This window comes from Talpa occidentalis, unplaced genomic scaffold (genome assembly GCF_014898055.3).
Source record: "Talpa occidentalis isolate TD23 unplaced genomic scaffold, MPIMG_talOcc4v2.1 talOcc4.12, whole genome shotgun sequence".
Classification (NCBI taxonomy): Eukaryota; Metazoa; Chordata; class Mammalia; order Eulipotyphla; family Talpidae; genus Talpa; species Talpa occidentalis.
The window spans coordinates 13,988,018-14,006,626 of NW_023601212.1; the positions used below are offsets into that span (position 1 = coordinate 13,988,018).

At 44.8% G+C, this 18,609-nt stretch overlaps 1 protein-coding gene across 2 annotated transcripts in view; it reads left to right on the forward strand.

Annotated features, from left to right (window-relative positions):
- The window catches only part of NCAM1 (neural cell adhesion molecule 1), a 295,766-nt gene that overhangs the window by 228,716 nt on the left and 48,441 nt on the right, over positions 1-18,609 (forward strand). For both annotated transcript variants that reach the window (XM_054693102.1, XM_054693103.1), the window contains exons 2-8: positions 1,626-1,700; positions 4,515-4,733; positions 5,717-5,860; positions 6,198-6,335; positions 7,470-7,587; positions 8,009-8,175; positions 15,237-15,379. In XM_054693102.1, coding sequence (XP_054549077.1) covers positions 1,626-1,700; positions 4,515-4,733; positions 5,717-5,860; positions 6,198-6,335; positions 7,470-7,587; positions 8,009-8,175; positions 15,237-15,379 — 1,004 coding nt within the window. The remainder of the gene's footprint in view (positions 1-1,625; positions 1,701-4,514; positions 4,734-5,716; positions 5,861-6,197; positions 6,336-7,469; positions 7,588-8,008; positions 8,176-15,236; positions 15,380-18,609) is intronic.

Genomic DNA, 18,609 nt, shown 5'->3' on the forward strand with positions numbered 1-18,609 from the left:
TACCCAAACTCGGTGCCACCTGGAGGAGAGTGACAGGAAAGCAGCTACAGTTGGTCACATTTGTGTCCAGGATGCCGGGGCCTGTCCAGGGCACCACTGTCTTCTATCACAGCTCTGCGTGCTTTCGGCCAGTGAAACAGGAAATATAGGAGAAGGCCTTGCATTGCCCTCAGGAAGAATTCCATCCTGAGCCCCAAATGAACAACCAGCAGCAGACCCAGTGAGGCAGAGGCCACCATTACTATCACTTTGCTTTCAGACCTGCATTTGGGCATCTCTGAGCTCTGCCTCTTATTCTCATAGTGCAGAGTTCAGTGTCCTCTCCTGCCTCTGTCCTGTGCCTGACTCCTCACCCCATCCTCTCTCCTTCCCTTTTCATTCCAGTCTCTCTCTGCAGCCTCGGCTGGGTTCTTCCCTGGTCTGCTGCTTTGTCTATGGGTCGATGGCTGGGAGGCTGCACCCCAGGAGCTCGCTTGCCCCCACCTCCCCCTTCCCGGCCCCCAGCAGCCCTTTGATCCCTCAGTTCTGCTGAGCACAACTGTGGTCCTTCACTGAGACCTGCAGCAGCTCTGCCTGCAAGTCAGTCACCATGGCAACGCGCTCTCCCTCCATCTACTGTGAAGAGAAAATGGCTGTTCTGAGGAAGGGCTCCCTGAGTCTCTGTTACCCGACTCTTTTGTCTGGGCCCCTGCTTCGTGTCGGTGTTAGGAAGCTACATGCTTTGACCCAAATGTCCATTAGCCTCGGCCTTCAGATGTGCTCTACCTATGAGGAGGAGAGGCAGAAGGGAGTGGAATCCAAATGAATAAAACCATTTTTCCCCTCGCTTATTACTGTATTTTCATCAGGATCGGTTGCTTATCTGCTCCTGGCAGGTAAATGAGGAACTGCATGAGTCCAGGCACCTGAGGACCGGTGCGAGGTATTTCGTCTTATGGGTGGAGTGGAGTGCTAGAGCATATGGAGATTCTAGTAAAAATTCTGTGCACATTGCCAAGGAGTGCAGGGAATTCCCCAGGGCACAGCCCACACCGCCTCAGAGGTGGGGCTGACTGATCCGGGTGATGGTGTTTGAGGCTGTTTCTCTTAAGGAAAGAAGCTCATTGGTCCTGTGGCCTGAGTGAGCTGCTTTGTGTGTGGAAGCATCCTCTGCTCCAGATCAGATCGGGGCTTTGTGTGGACTCCTCCATGGTTTCTGAGCACTTGTGGCGAACAGGCAGGAGACCCCCTTGAGTCCTGGAGGGGCAGCCCTCCCAGGACCCCAGCATGGGGACACTGAAGTTGATGGCCAGACATAACCAGTCGGTGCAGCTGTTGCTGTGAATCCCAGAAGTGGGGCTATTTGGAGCATACCACAGCCTTCTCAAGGGGTTGGAAGCATTTCAGACAGAGGTCACCCAAGATCTCTGGCCTTGCACAAGCTAATTGGAGGCAGCAGTTCCACAGAGAATGATCTAGACTGTGTCCACACCTGCAATCAGTATGAGGGACCTCTGGTGGCGACAGCCTCCTCCCCTCACTATTGCTTAAAATAAGCCTGGAGACCCCATTTTGGTGTGAGAGCCCTGGGTTTTTTCCTTCTCGGTAGCCCAAATGTGTGTTTAAACTTCTGTTTTGTTTTTCAGTTTCTCTGCAGGTGGATATTGTTCCCAGCCAAGGAGAAATCAGCGTGGGAGAGTCCAAATTCTTCTTGTGTCAAGGCAAGTACCCGATGCCCCACCGCATGGCAGGAAATTGGCCTGAAACCATCAGGCAGAGCAGACGCAGTGGCTGTGTGCACCTGGCTCACACTCTGCTGAGAATCCTTGGTGTTGACCTGAAAGCCACGGAAGCTTACAGACCCTCCGCCCTCCTGTCCTAAAAGCTGTCCCTACCCAGGGTAATGCCTTGTGGGGTCTTCCAGGTGGTTAGGGATTTTCCTAGGAGATGCAGCACGACTCCCAGAACAGGGCCTGGTCCCCTCAGCGCCTGCAAAGAGCAGGGGAGCACAGAGCGAGTTCAGCAAGCACGCTTCAGTGGGTCACTGTAAGGATTATTTCTTAGAATCCCCCAAAGCTGGGAAATCCAAGAAGGTCTAAACCTTGCCTGAAAGAAAATGATCGCTTTTGTTGTGAGGACACAGATCCTGGGTTTTCTAGATCTGTTGTGAAAACCAATATCCCCTCCCGTGGCCCCCACCCAAATGCTGGGATTCATCAGACTCAGTGTCCTTGGTTTGTTTAGAAATGATGGTCCCTTCCCACAGCCCAGATAATTATCAAAAACTGTCCTGTGGAGGAAAAGCCTTCCAATTAGGCCTTGGATTCTCTGTCTGTAACACGCGGGGGATTTGGAACAGGGAAGAACCAGGAAAGAGCTGAGCTAGGTGTAAGCTGTGACATTTCGCGAGCAGCTTTTGGCAGGGAGGGGCCTTTAAAAGCTCTCGTGATTTGCTTTGGATGAGGTGGCTGTGGCCTCCGGATGTGTTCACTCCAGCTTTGCCTTCATTACCGCAATTTAAATGATCTGGAGATGCAGCCGTGGAGCCCACAGCACATCTTGCAAATAGCGATATTTATTGAAAACATGATGGTCTCTGAAAGAAAGACTGCTTCATTTCCATACTAAGCATCTGTGTAGGGCTGGGTGGCGCCGGCCGGGGAAGGGCACCATGCAGAGAGGCAGGACGAAGCCATGTCCGCTGGATCCAGCCCTTTACCCAATTTCAGCACAGAGTCTGGACAGCTAGCAGCAGCACCTGGCACCTGCCCCTCCTAGGTGCCAGATAAGGAGGGGATGACTGGCCACCTACTTTGCCACACTTAAGCAGATGAATTTTCTGTCTGAGGCAGGGGTGCTGGAATGACATATTGGTTTGTGCAGGCAGATGTTAGAATAAAAATGGCTGGGGTGTCTTCTTCTACTCGGGAGACTGGCATCAAAGCCCTCAAAAGCAGTTAATCAACTAGGCCTTTATGTTCAGATCCTACGTATGCTAACTCCCTTAGTCTCCTGTTCTGTGAGGCTGCAAACTCCCAGCTTAAGTGTTGGCAAACTGTAGGTCCTCAGCAAATACCCCCTCTTGTTCTTCACTTAAGATAGGACCACTATGAGACCTACTAACACAAGTGGTTGTCAAGCTCTTTTTATTCTATTTTTTATTAATTCGTCAGTCATTTGCATGTCTATATAACTTTGGGGGGTATTTTCACCCCTGCTTATGTGCACATGCTTCATCCACCCTCCACCAATACTTTCATGCTAATGACCTGTCCCTTTTCCCTCTGCCTACTTCCTCCCCCACTGTTTCCTCTAAAAACCAGTATATTTTTCACAGAGTCTAAGAATTGTTTTTGCTGTATTTTGCCTAAATAATATATTCTTTGGTCATTTATATTCCAAAAATAAGTTAAACCATCAGTATCTGTCTTCCACTTTCTGATTTTTTTCACTTAGCATAGTCATCTCAAGATCCATTCATTTTGTGCCCCAGGCTCTATTTCATCTTTTTTAGTAGCTGAGTAGTATTCCATGGAGTACATATTCCACAAGTTCTTTATCCAGTTGCCTGTCGATGGGCATTTAGGTTGGTTCCATGTCTTGGCTGTAGTGCATAACGCTGCTATGAACACAGCAAGGAGTGGAATGAATCTTCTCATAATGAAGTTTTCATATTCTTTGGAGAAATACCTAGCAATGGGATTGTTGGATCAATCTAGTATTTCCATTTTCAGCTTTTTAAGGTATTTCCATACCATTTTCCATAGAGATTGTACCAAATTACATTCCCACCAACCATACACAAGGATTCCTTTTTGTCCACATCCTCACCTACATTTTTTGTTTCCACTCTTTTTGATATGGGCTGTTCTCACGGGGGTAAATTGATGTCTCATTGTGGTTCTGATTCACATTTCCTTAATAATAAGTGATGAGGGCCTCCCCTGGTGGCACAGGCGGTTGAGCGCAGCGCTGTGAAGCTGTCCACAGCCTCTGCAGCACCGATTCGATCCTGGCCAGCGGGCGAGGGTCCCACAGGGTGTGGCAGACCCCTCCTGTCACGCCCACTGCTCCCCTCAGCAGTGTATTTCATCAGTCTGCCTGTTCTGTTCCCCACTCTATCTCTGGTGAATCCTCTCACCCTCCCGCGAATCTGGCCTGTCATCCCATTCTTGTATAAAGAAATAAATAAATCTTTAAAAAAAAAATAAGTGATGAACACTTTTTCATGCACCTAGAGGTCATCTCCATCACTGTCTTCTTTGGAGAAGTATCTGCTTAGATCTTTTGCCCATTTTTTTGATTGAGTTTTCTTTTGTGTTCTTTTTAAACACTCTAAGTGATATTTTGTACCTAACACCTGAACACAGAAGCTAGAGACCAGCTGCATAACTTTCTAACATAATAGGTCATCTATCCCTGATCACGAGGCTCAGTGATCTCTTGCTCAGTAGTTCTGAGCCCCCCACCATCACTCTAGAGAGGACTCTCTCTTTTCAACTTCAGTGGTTTGAAAATGATCTCTTCCTCTTCAGTGGCAGGCGATGCCAAAGATAAAGACATCTCCTGGTTCTCCCCCAATGGAGAAAAGCTCACCCCAAACCAGCAGCGGATCTCAGTGGTATGGAATGACGACTCCTCTTCTACACTCACCATCTACAACGCCAAAATTGACGACGCGGGCATTTACAAGTGTGTGGTTACCGGCGAGGACGGCAGTGAGTCGGAGGCCACGGTCAATGTGAAGATCTTCCGTAAGACCTCTTCCTTCTCCTTATCCCCTGCCCTCTCCTTTGGTCAGGCAGGCACCTGGACAGCAGACAGAGAGGGGTGGCAGTAGAGCGAGTGGTTGAGCACTTCCAAATTCCCTTCTCCCCTTTTCTTCTGCCAAAGTCGTTTCAGAGTGAAGCTATGTATATGTTCTTAAATGATCCTTGACCGCTCAGAACTCAAAACCCCAGCCCATGCTGGCCACAGCTACCTCCCTCTCACCCCCATTCTCCAGATGATACAGTTATCAGAGGGCGCTTATGGATTCCCCCATCTCTTCCCTGATGGGGATTTGTACAGTTCAGGTTTTCCCTTCTTAGTGCACTCTCCCCCATGGGTATTGAAGCCCGAAGGCTTGGCCAGTGGGGGAAAAATGACCAAACCCTCTGGATCACTCAGCACAGGCAGCTCCTGCCGCCACCGAGGTGCTGTGATTATGCATCTTTTGCAGCGGCCAGGGTGATGGCGGGTGACAGCGACTAGAACAGTATTGATCGCCACTGTTTTTTATTGCCTTGAAGCCGGCTTTTCTTTTCTGATGTTCTTCAGAATCCTTTCTGCTGTAGGAAAATTGAGGCAGGGTACCGGACAGGGTGAAAAAGGCAAGGACTGATGTCTCCTCCTATTCATTGTAGAATAAGTACTAATTCATCCTACCTGCACATGGTGTTTCATTCCACATGGGAAGGGACCCTTGGTAAAGACACTCCTTTCCCTCCATAGGTATTTTTCTGCATAAAAATTAGCCCTCAGTGACTAGACATTGACTACTAAACATTGATGACTTGTCCCAATACCTGTGCCCCTGGCATCTTTGTGCAAGAACTGGGTGGGAACCCTCTTGTATCACGATATATACAGATTAGGAGTAGCCCAGGACTCGAGTCCAGGTAGCATATTGCAGTGAGAAGGAATCTTCATGGGAGTCCCATCTGTTTCCCTCACTCTTCTCTTGCTTATTTTCCAGAGAAGCTCATGTTCAAGAATGCACCAACCCCGCAGGAGTTCAGGGAGGGGGAAGACGCTGTGATCGTGTGTGACGTGGTCAGCTCCCTGCCCCCAACTATCATCTGGAAACACAAAGGCCGAGATGTCATCCTGAAAAAAGATGGTGAGACCTGAATTCTCTGGCTCCCAAATCTCCTAAGTGTCCCCCTCTGCCAGCCCCTAAGGAATTCTGACCCAAAATTAGATTCCAGAAGCACATATGGTTTCCAGATCCCGAATGATGGATGTCTGTAGCTTGCATATTTAGGTACCACTTTCTCACCCAAAAGATGACGTTCTAATAGATTTTTGCCGTTGACTATATGTTAGAGCCAGGGACACATTTTCTTATTTCAGCTGAAAACCCCACCCCATAGGGAAAGAGAAGGCCTGGCTACCTGCTTTCACACTGCAGAGTTCTCAGACTGATCGTGGATGAACCTGCCTCTTGTCTCTCCTAGTTCGATTCATAGTGCTATCCAACAACTACCTGCAGATCCGGGGCATCAAGAAAACTGATGAGGGCACTTACCGCTGTGAGGGCAGGATCCTGGCACGGGGGGAGATCAACTTCAAGGACATTCAGGTCATTGTGAACGGTGAGGCAATCTGTTCTTCCTACTCTCTCCACGGCTACCACGTTGGCTCTCTATAGCCCTTCTCTACTGTCCTCTTTGGTCTATAAAATAAATCTTGTCCTGACTTAGACACCTGCTTCAGATGAAGTACACACACACACATGCACACACAAACATACACATACACCATGTAGCCTCTGGCTTTTTTTTTTAAAATACACTTGCATATTGGGTCTCCCTAGACTATGGGGATTTATCGTACAAGTCTTGAATGTCCTCCATTGCCTTGAGTCACTTTCCCTGTGCTTCATAGTAAATTCTTACTCATCCTTCATCGTCCTTGATGTTACCGTAATTGTGAAGTTAGTCCCCTGGTTCAATGTTCAACAAAAATATTATAATCAATTCCAGCCTCAGAATAGTCAGAATCATGGTTCATGTGTTTATTAATCTTAATTTGCAGTGTCAAATAAACACACCCGCAGAATCGATCTGGCATTTACAAGATGTTTATAGGAAATTATAATGTCAGTACTAAGAAAATAAATAAATCATGGTTGAATTGTTTTGGCTCTTGATATGTATTTTTTTGCCATAGTCTCCTCCTCTCATACCTTTGGTGAAAACAGCTTGTGTCCAGGGACATTGAGGACAATCCAGAGAAATGTCACTCTTTGATGAGTCAAATTGGTATTAACCCTGTAACCACCAGGAGCAGAAATTTTGAACATTTTCCAGTATGAAAAACCCCTTTTGATCTCAAGTTCTGCCAACTTTGGTAGTTTTTTAAGTTTAGGATTTGTTGACTAATAAAATATAGGATGATAAAGGGCTGCTATATATTGAATGCCATTTTAAAATGAATAAAATATATTCAATATTAATATAGCTCCTAGAGCTGTGTCACTGAAAACCAATATTATTATAGATGGTTGAAAAACATGAATGTAGGTCTGTGGGTGAATTATTTATTCAGCTCACAGTAGTTATTTAGCACACACATGAATTTTGAGCCCTTACACTAACCACAGCCCCCCAGACTCTTGATGCCAGGCTGGGACCCTCTGACCTGGGTTCCCTCTGGGGGTGCTTCTTCTCCAGGCCACTGGTTCTTCTGATCTTCATAGCCCCCCTGACTGTCCTTCTTTCCTTCAGTGCCACCCACTGTGCAAGCCAGGCAGAGCATAGTGAATGCCACCGCCAACCTGGGCCAATCTGTCACCCTGGTCTGCGATGCTGAAGGCTTCCCCGAGCCCACCATGAGCTGGACAAAGTAAGAAACTGGCCAGTGCCTATTATCACAAGTAGCAGAGAAGGGAACATGCTGGGGGCTGCCACGTGTGGCAGGGATGGGCTGCTTGGGAAGATCAGCTCTAGGGCATAATGGACTCTTCTATAAGCTTCTCTTGCCTTGTGCCTTGGAGTCCTTCATTTTCAGTTTTGGGGGGTCACAACCAGAGCACATGGACTTGGAGGACCTCTTTGAATTTTTATGGAAGCAGTTTATAGCCCTGGGACAGAACCAGAGGTGGGGTAGAGTAATCAAAGGTACACATGGAAAAACAACTTGGCATCTTTACTTTCTTCCAATTCTTTCTCATGCACTCAGTCTGCACGTTACCAACATAAACAAAAATAAAGCATCTTAACTCTTCAGTCAAAATCATTGTACTTTGCATTTCTGCACCCTGTAGGGATGGGGAACAGATCGAAAATGAGGAAGACGAGAAGTACTTCTTCAGCGATGATAGTTCTGAGCTGACCATCAGGAAGGTGGATAAGAATGACGAGGCTGAGTATGTCTGCATCGCCGAGAACAAGGCCGGGGAGCAGGACGCGTCCATCCACCTCAAAGTCTTTGGTAAGATCAGTGGGGGTCAAGGTCACCACCTCCCTGCCCCAGATTCCTCTTACCCTACACACTCAATCTGTCAGCAAAACTCTGTCCACTCTAGATGGGAGTCTCTCCTACGTGCAGTGACTTCTTCCCAACTCTCCCACCTCGGCCTTGATCAGTGAGAGACAGCCTCCTCCTAGCTGGCCTCCCTGAATTGGCCCCCTTAGTCCCTCTCCCTTATAGCAGTCAAAATGATCTCAACTCTTTCTCTTCTGTTTAAAGTCCTCCCATGACTTCTGTTGCAACCAGAATAAAATCCAGCCTCCCTGCAAGAACCTCCAGACCTAGTGTCTGCCTTCCCTCCTGACCTCATCTTTTTCTTCCTTTGTTCTGTAGTTAAAGCTCTTCAAACCCTCAGGCCTTCTTTCTGGCCCTCAGACTCGCCAAACTTGTTCCCTATCTCAGGAATATTGTATTTGGTGTTCTACTTGGAACATCATTCCCTGAGATCTGCCCCTGCTGCCTTCTCATGCATCATTCTGCTGAACTCACCTTCCCTCCCCACCCTGGCTAATGCAGCTCTCCTACCACCACCACCACCAGCCACCTCCACTGATTTCTTCCATTAATCTTACTGTGTCTTCATTGCCTTTATCAGTAGCTGAAGTGATCTCATACTTGTTTTGGGAATTGTTTGTCTCCCTCTCTAGTAAGTGCATTAGCTCCAAGATGGCCGAGGGCATGGATTTGGAGATCTTTGGAATATTTATGGGAGTGGTTTACAACCCTGGGACAGGATCAGAAGTGTGGGTAGAAGGATCAAAGATGCACATGGAAGTATGACTGGGCATCTTAACTTTATATGAAGTGTGACTCCCTTATATCCTGCTTTATCACTGGCACTCAGAACAGCTCCAGCACATAATGGGCTGTTGGTAAATATGAGTGATGAGCTGGCTAGCTGCCCCTGCCTCCCTTTGCTTCTTATCTGGTCCAGGTGACACAGTGTCATCAAAGTCATAAGAAGAGCTCCCACATCTCTACTCACTTCCACTTTATAAACTTGGTTAACTTCCATTCATTTAGAACTGAAATGCATTTTGATCTGACCTTGGAAAAAGAACTTGTGGCAGAGAAACAGTCAACCTGGTGACTCGCAAACTCTTCTCTGCCTATTTTTTAAAAACCACAGACAAGCTGGTGCACTGTAGGTGATGTTACTAAAAATGATGCTGGAGGGCAGCCCTGGCGCATGCATTCCCAGGTTGCTAAACTGTGCATCTGAGAAACTGCTTGCTTAACAAAATTGGGAGAATTGATCTTGTAAAACCAAAGGAGTATAGGTGGTTTGGTGGAGGGAATTTAAAAAAAAAAAAAAAAGAAGTAAAAAAAGAAAATGGCCTGAACGGTTTCAGGAGCGGATATCAAAGAAGAGACCAGTTAGTAAGCTATTTGTGAATTCTTGAGTAGAGGTGGTGGTAAAGCGATGATAGTGATGATGATCACATCCAGCAAGATGTGAGCGTTTATACTGAGCCAAGCACTGTGTGACAAAAAAAGGTGGAAAAATAATTAAAGGGAAGAAAAAATCAGAGGTACTGATAGATTGAATATAAGACATAAGAAATAGGGAGGTGTAAATAATGACTCCTAAGATTACTGGCACCCATTACATATTTGCTGAATCATTTAAAAAGAAGAAGAAGAGGGGGAAGCAAATATTGTCTAAAAAATGTAAAAAAAAATTGATAAATGTTAAAATAAAAACAAAAGGAAATATATCTTGACTGGATTTTGATATTGCTAGAAAAGTCCTGGAAAAAAAAAAAAAGAAAACGAATTGTTTATATGCAAATGGACCTGTTAATCACACATGAATTCTATTTCTTCATTAATGGCAACTGGCTTTCAGTTTGGATCAAGTTAACTCTATGTACTTGAGAGTAAAAATCAAACTCCTTGAAAATTTTTCTATAGTCTTCTCTAATTCAGACTGATCTTCCTCAGACATTCTGATATTTTTTAAGTTTTATCATCTTATGAAGACAGATGCATTTGTTAATTTGTTATTTCATTTAGCAAATATTTATTAAATGCCTTAATGCCATGCAGAGGGGCTACGAAGAGGAGTAAGATATGGTCCTTTGACCTTGAGAAGCATGAGGAGAGAGATAAACACATAAGCACATAAATTATAATCGGTATTGCCAGAAACATTTGAGGGTCTGCCAGGGGCCCAGCCAATGCCAAGGTCACACAGATGAATAATATGCACTCTGCTCTCATCAGTGGGTTCATGAGCTGATGTCAATGACCAGTGCTGAACTTTTTAGTGACAGCCCATTATAATGACTCATGATAGCAATAGGCACACTGCTTTATAGGAAAAGAAGATATCTGCCTTGTGTGACAGAAGTTAGAGAAGTCTTTGAAAACAATGTGCTATTTCACAAGTAGGAGTTTCCCAGGTGAAGAAGGCATTCAGGCCCCACATACACTGGCACCGAGGCAACAAAGCACATGCTATACTGAGCATAAGCTCCTCATGTGCAGCGACATGTGTCTGTTCTACTCGAAGGTGTATCTCTGTGCCCAGAACAGTGCCTGGCATATAGTAGGTGCTAATGTTTAAAGAGATGAAGGAACAGCAATTTGTTTTATGTGAAAGAAGCATTTTGTATGTGCCCAGGAAATGAGCTTGAAAACATGTCATCATCACTTGTCTTTAGGAAATTCTTTTTGCTATCAGCCCCATACAGTAATGATGATGGCATCCAGCAAGAAGTGGGCATTTATACTGAGCCAAGCACTGTGTGAGGTCTATGCATCAATTACCTCTTTCAATCCTTAGCGTAAAAAATATGCAGTAGATTTAATTTTTATTTCCTTTTGCAAATGAGGGAACTGAACAAGGACCCAGGATGCAGACCCTGGTGGATGGCTTTTGATTTCATTCTCTGATCTAGCAATGACCGTTACTACTCCATGGAGCCAAAGTTAACACATCGTCTATGTGAATTACATGTGGGATGGCTAATAATAATGAAATGAGCGTATGTTCCATTTCTACCTGCAGAACGTGGTTTTTCTGTGGAAGTCTGCTCATTCTAACTTGGCTGGTCAAGAACAGATCCTGGTTCTCTTCCAAGCCTCTCTGGTGATGGCCATGGGTTATGAGTCAGGAGCCTTGTGGGGCCATACTACGTAAAGAAAGTAGGGAAGACCCAGAAAAGGAAGTATAATGCAAGGAAGGGAGGAAGGGAGAATGCAGGGATTGTCTATCCACCTTCCTCCCTCTCCATGCAACCCTCCTGCACCACACACGTGCACACACACACACACAAACTGTCCTATACCCATTTCTTTCCCAAGAAAGAACTGCTGGGAGAATGTGTGTTAGTACATTAGAACCAAGGAGAGGTAGCCACACTCCTGCAGAGGCAGGTTTGCAAATCATAAATTCATCAGGAGTGTACCTAATCCAGCCCTCATGCAGAGTGAATTCCCCTCCGTCATAGCCTAAAGAGAGTTCATATAACCTCCCTGGAGTAACCTTTCACACATATGTACTCACCCTGTTCACTTCACCTTAACCTTTCTCTCCTCCATGGTTTAGAGGATTGGTACTAAGACCAGGGAATCAGGTACAGAGGAGCTAGCTATTTAGAGTCTCATCTGTCTTCCCCCTTTTATTTCCATCTCTTTCCCCTTCTGGTTTGCCATTGGAGCCCAGCACTATGGGGGGAAATGGGGCTGGTTCCCCAGCAGTAGCAGAGTCCCCAGCTTGAGACAGAAAAGGAAAAAAATCTGCAAAGAAGAGCTCAGACCTCTTATGGCTTCCAGAAGGGATGGTAATTAGTATATAAGGGACATCTCTAAATTAGGGGCTGACTAATTGTACCTGACCGGTTTCACTTTTTCCTACGAAAGGGGTACGTTCTAGCAGGCATCAGTCTAGTCATCAGCTAGAAGCTCCTTTTAACTACGTAGTTGCTGCCTACCTTCCTTTAAATTTGACAATGAATTTCCATTCCTTCTTTTCCTGTGGGCCCTTCTGAGAAGTATCCTTGTTTCTGCTGATTATTATCATGCTCATCAAATGCTCTGGAGGGTTCACGCTGCTGTGGGCTGAGGCCAGTTCACCCATGAGCACCTTTGTTTAACTGACCCCTTAGGACCAAAGCAGCATGAACCCTCTGCTGTAACCTGGTGAGCTGCAGCAGAGAACAAGCAGGGGCCTGAAGGAAGGCACCCTGGCTACAGCCAACCTCTTCAATCAGGGACACAGGGGCGCTAGAGCCCTTAGTGTGCCAGGGTTGCAGAAACCAGGGCTGGGGTGAATGAGAGGGGCTAAGCCTGGTCCTCAGTGAGAGGGTGGAGAGCTGAAGACCTTCTAGAAGAGGAGAAGAGGCTGCCTGGAAAACTCACAAGGTCCTGTGCTCACAGGCTGTCCTTGGGGAGGGGTGCACTAGAACCATCTGAGCTTTATACTCCATGGTGGCAGGTGGGGAATAGAATAGGGACCCAGAGTTAAGGGTACACAGCAGAGGTTAATTAAGATGGTACAAGTCCCATTCAAGGAGAAAACCTGGAGAGATCCCGCTAGATGCTATATGCAGGACATGACCATGCGTCTGGTCCTGTTTGCCTATTGGGCCCACTGTCCTACTATGATTTTTCACCTTACCCCTTTCATGCTTAAGAGTGCCCCAACTTTGGACAATAAATGATAGCACTATCCTATACCCAGGTTGCATTCTGAGCCTTCAGCAAGTTCTGACAATCACATTGTTTCTGGACAGTGGAGATGGTTAAGTCACCAGTGAGAAGTTCACCTCCTTGGTTTTAAGTACTTAGTTAAAAAGAGCTTCTAGCTGGTAACTAGAATGATGCCTGCTAGAATGTATCCCTTTCGTAGGAAAAAGTGAAACCGGTCAGGCACAATTAGTCAGCCCCTAATCTAGAGATGTCCTTTATATACTAATTATCGTCCCTTCTGAAAGCCATAAGAGGTCTGTGCTCTTTGCAGATTTTATTCCTCTGTAGGCCATACGAGACCAGCCATTGTTAATGATGCCTTTACTAAGAATATAGTTGGTACTTTTCTAAAGATTTGATTATGCTGTGTGCCCTTTGTGACTATCTGGAAATGGAACCACCAAGACCAAATATGTATATGTCTTCCATGTCCCTTTGCGTCCTGTTAGCCTGTTGCTGCTGGGACAGTGTGCTGAGGGGCACAACAGGGTCAGCACAGCCAGGTCACAGTGTCTGCCTAGGTTTCAATAGACCAGAAATTCACCTTCCTTGACGGCCTCCAGACCCCCAGACAAGGCTCAGTTGAGTGAATTCTTTTGTTTGGCTGAATTGTTTTTGCTTTTTAATTTTTAGGCAGTGAGTTTTAACACTATAGAAATTCCATTTTTATTTTACATCTCCAAAACCTCCTATCCAACAGCACTTTACTCTGATTCCATCCAATATGAGTTGTGACCTCCCTGGAAAGTCCATTTATCATATAAGAGAGACACAAAGCCTTCCTATGGGAAAGCCTTTCTCGTGTGGATTCCATCAATTCAAGCCTGGGATCATTCGGCCACTTTGAATTGAGCTTGCCTATGTGCTGGCCATCAAAACAGAAAATTAGGGTTTGCTAACAGGCTGTTAGTGCAGATTAACTTCAGGAGAATATTTGAACTCTGTGGGTAATTTTATACAGAAACGGATTTTGCTACAGATAATGCATCGCTCTTTGTTTTCAGTTTATTAAAACAGAATCAAGGGCCTCAATTTGGAGAATGTATACAGGCAGTACTTTATTAGCCTACTTGGGTTACTGTATGAATTTGAATAAAAAGGAAATGCAGTTCTTTCAAAAATTATCCATAATTCTGATTTATTTATTTTTTGTTTGTTTATCTAGCCTGGCCTTTTTCTCCATTAGTGAAATAAGTTACATTTGTGCAGTGTTATCTTTTCTCTTCTATGGAAGGTTTAGCAATTTCAGAGTATAATTGTTTTAAATTGGGAAAATTCAATTTTCTCTAATGTTTTAACATTTAACTCAGCTTTTGAATGCTCGTGTTTTCTTGCATTACCCAAAACATTTGGAAAATGAACTCATCTCAACTCATCTCCCTCCCACCCCCAGCCCACTGCATAGCCCCCCACAACTTACTCGCCACATTGAGTTAATGCTAATACAACTCTCCTACTCATTAGGAATCTCAGCATCATTTGGTCTCCTTCTCATTCCTTCTTTTGATTCTCGCTACCCCCACCTGCTTTCCATTCATCTGCTACTTCCCATCCGACCTTCCTGCAGCATCTCCCCCAAAGCAGCCTTGTGCTTTTTGCTCCCCAGAGAGAATGGCATCCAGGACTGCAATCCATCGCGCCTGGGACACTGCCAGAGCTTCCAAATTGGATTTCCACCTCAAGGTTTTCTCCATTCTAAATCATCTTGAATTTTTTCTGATTAACCTTCTTGAAGTACAAATGATCATTTCATTGCTCTCATCAGGCCCTGTCCGTGGGCCTCCAGCAGCCACAGGATGCCATTCCAGCAAGCACCTTGCCCAGGGGATAAGTCTCTCTGCCTGGGTCCAGCACAGGCTCCTTCTCCTTAGAGACACAAACGCGTGACTCAGGACACACCATTCTCTGTGCTACCCTCTCTCTTCACAGGTTTCTCCTTCTTTGCCTTTACTCAGGCAATTTTTATATTTGGAATGACTGTGTTTCTCTGCCCCCCCAAAATTCTGCCTACTGGAAATCTCCTGTCTCAACCCAAAAACTGACCCCTCATGCAGGTCCAGCCAGGGAAACCTCTTTTCTCTGCTCCATGACCTGCACCCATGCCGTTAGCACCCCTACTGTCCAGGATGCTGTCTTGTTACTATGACTTAGCTTGTCACATACTTTATTGGAAGCTCCTTAGGGGCTGAAATCTTTATCTCTTACAGTATCTAGAATAGGGCCCTCTATGTAGGAAGCAGATAACCTTGTTGAATGGGTACCTATTATAATTTAAGCCCAGAAAACTAAAAATCAGATCAACTCATAGAAACATTTTCCCTTTTCAGCAAAACCCAAAATCACTTACGTGGAGAACCAGACTGCCATGGAATTGGAGGAACAGGTCACTCTCACCTGTGAAGCCTCAGGAGACCCTATCCCTTCTATTACCTGGAGAACTTCTACCCGAAACATCAGCAACGAAGAAAAGGTATAATGTTGTCCAAGAGTTTCAGGGCTGTGGAACGCAGATTCAAGTGGATTGAGTCTGCCCCATGCCCAGTTCTCCTTGGTGAGCCAAAAGATGGGATGTGGACAACAGAGGCCACAGCCAGGTCCTGTGCCCCTGCCACTTTGCCCAAATGTAGCCTGCCTAGCATCCCCTTGCAACGGAAGGGGCACAATTCCTTGCTTAGATTTGCAGGGGTATAATGCCAGAGGGCATGAATAGGTTAGGTGTTCTGGGGAACAAGGGGGTATTGATTTTCAAACCCAGGGCTGTGGAGCTTCAAGGAACAGGATCCTGGTGCACCAGGTGATATTATTATCATCCCAGGAGCACCCAAGGAAATTTCTCCCAGCATAATAGGGATCAGAATGAGCCTGTTACTTCTTTTTCTGTGTTTTGTATATTCATGCTATACACACACAAAAGCTTGGTTGCCTTTGTGTCTGCCTGTATTCTTGGTCACATCTGGATATCATTTTGTCTGAAGGCAAAAATAATTGGCAGTTTCTAGATGAGGATGATCACACTGGGTTCTAGAAGATATTCACTGAGCACGTGAGAACTTTGTAGCAAACTTCCTGGTAATTAAAATGCCTGGGAAGATTTAGATTTAAAGTGAATAGATTTATAGGCCACTGGAAGGCTATCTTTATTATTGACAACATAAATATTGAGGTGACCCCACATCTTGTAGCCCTTTGCTACTGAGTACACCAAAAGCAGGAGGAGGAAGCAACTTGTTTTTAAAGCAACTTAAACCCTCTTATGGCTCTTCTCCAATTTCATCTCGTATATCCTGGAGTAATGGGCTTCATTTTCCTTGGCCAAAGCTTTGTCACCTATTCAGAAGTGATGGCCTTAGCCTTAAAGAACATTTATAATGGATTGCTTATTGACCAAAATGTCAAAAATGATAGATCTTCACTCTTCTCCCTGCCTGGAGGAAATCCCTGGAGAGGTTAAACTCAAATAAAACCAAAAGTACACCGTGTGAAATACTAGAGCCAAATTTGGGGTTTGCATGTGAGGCACTGATATCTGTCCCATTAATAGAAAATAAAACTAAATCAAGGGAAACTGAACTGGTTGTTCTAAAAGCCCTATTATTTCTTTTTTGCAAGTTTTATTGTCAGAGTTGAATTCAACTTAACAAAAACTCAACTGAGGAACTGCTAAGTATTTTTGAAGCTCGTATATGCTGCTTGATGTTGTGAAAAAACAACTGGATTAAGAAATGTGATGTTTACTTAGATACTTTCTTTAACAACATTGGGATTAAACCCTCAGCTCAAATTTCAGCTCCCATCATGTGTTACATGGATTGAATGTACATTTCAGGGCTTAAACCACAAGGCCGCTTGGATTTTTCTATGTCAGGCTAGAGAGTAGATTTGTTCAGAATGACCCAGTGCGTATCTTTGACCTACAGCAAAGGACAGAAATAATAGCTATTTCAGATGAATGATGCTTTTAAATTCTGTATCTTTTCTAGGAATAGTTCAACAGCCAAGCTAGACCAGAGGGTTATTAAGATTTGTGCCTACCTTGAGTTCTTTAATAGGTTGGCACTTCTGGCTTAGAACTGTGAATTCATTTTTACAGAATGAGAACAAATAACCAGGCACCAATATACACTCATGCTTGCAAGTATTAAGAATGAAGATCTTGTATCAAGCCAAGTAGGACTGACTTGCATTTTGTGTGATTCAGCTCTTGGTGTAGATCATCTGCCTTGATCTGAGATCATTTTTTAAACCAGCCATGTAGGTGGTATTATGGTTCCGTTTACTATGGACGGCCTTCAAGTTTACCTGAATTGATGTTTCTGGAACACAAGTGAATCAGTGTCACAGCAAGGATTGTGAGAACAGTTATCCTGTTTTCTAGAGGCAGATGTGTGACACCAGATTAACATATTTGCCTAAGTGAAGCCCTGTTTAAGAAAAGTTGCCATTTCTATTAATTATATGTTGACATCAAAGAGGCATGATGTCCATCCTATACTGTGAAAGCCAATAATTAAGCAAACAAAGATTCTTATTTGTGAGCCGGTTGGACTCCAGATAATAAATTTCACTTTTACTTTGGCAACCGCCCGTCATGTTCTCTTCTGTCTGTAGTTGCATTATTTACAGTAAGGTATCAGGGTTATTTGCTGAAACAGACATAGAAGGAAACATTTCCTTGCAACGGTGGGATGATATACTAAAGAGATGAGAATAAACAATTGTATCTAACTGGTAAGGTAAAGAAGGATCCCAAGAATTAGATCACATAAAACGCCAGGATCATAGAAGGTTGAAAGGAGGGCACCCTTTGAGGTTATCTTGTCTCCCCTGGGACCCTTTTCTAGCATATCTGCCAGGAAGTCACTCAGCCCCTGCCTGCAGGGTGACTGTCAGTATTTTTCAAGGCCGTTGGCCAATGCTGATGACCACAAAGTTCTCCCTCCTTGCCCCTTGGCCTCTGATCTTCCCACCTCTGCCACTCACTGTTTTATGTGAGCCATTAAAGTAGCTATTCCATTTTCCTCTGCTCAGTCTACTCTTTTCCCCTTTAGCACGCCCAGTCATTGTCACTGTTTCCCATATAGGTCGTGGTGCCCACGTCTTTTACCTTCCTACTTGTACTGGACTGAATAGCTTCAATTTAGTAGTGCTCCCCTCAAAATCTGCAGTGCCCAGGGTAACTAACACAGACTTCTGTGGGGTTATTGCTCCCTTGATCTGAACGCAGCAGTGCAGTTAAATTTGCATTAGCCCTTTAGCAGTTTCCTCCTTCTGTGACCTCATATTGAGCTTGTGGCCAACTAAAATGCCCACGTCTTTTTTTATATGAACTGCATTTAAGCCATATATCCCTTATGCTGTTCTTATGCCATTGATTGCATAACCAGTCATGCTGAATTTTATAACTATTTCTGTTAATAATTGTGCTTTGTTTGTGGCCACCTGAAGTTTCTCAATGGGGACATTGAGGCAATTTGGGAAGACTCTTCCTTCACTGGATGGTCCTGTACATTGCAATGTATTTAGCACCACTAGTCCCTTCCCCCTAAATTACCGGTAACCACCTCTAATCATTACAATGACCAAAAATGCCATCTGTACAGATACTCCCTGGCTTGAGCATGACCTTTGTAGTCCATCCGTCCAACCGGTCAGCTCTAGCTTTCATCAGAACAATCCTGTGTTCAAGATACTTCAACCCAC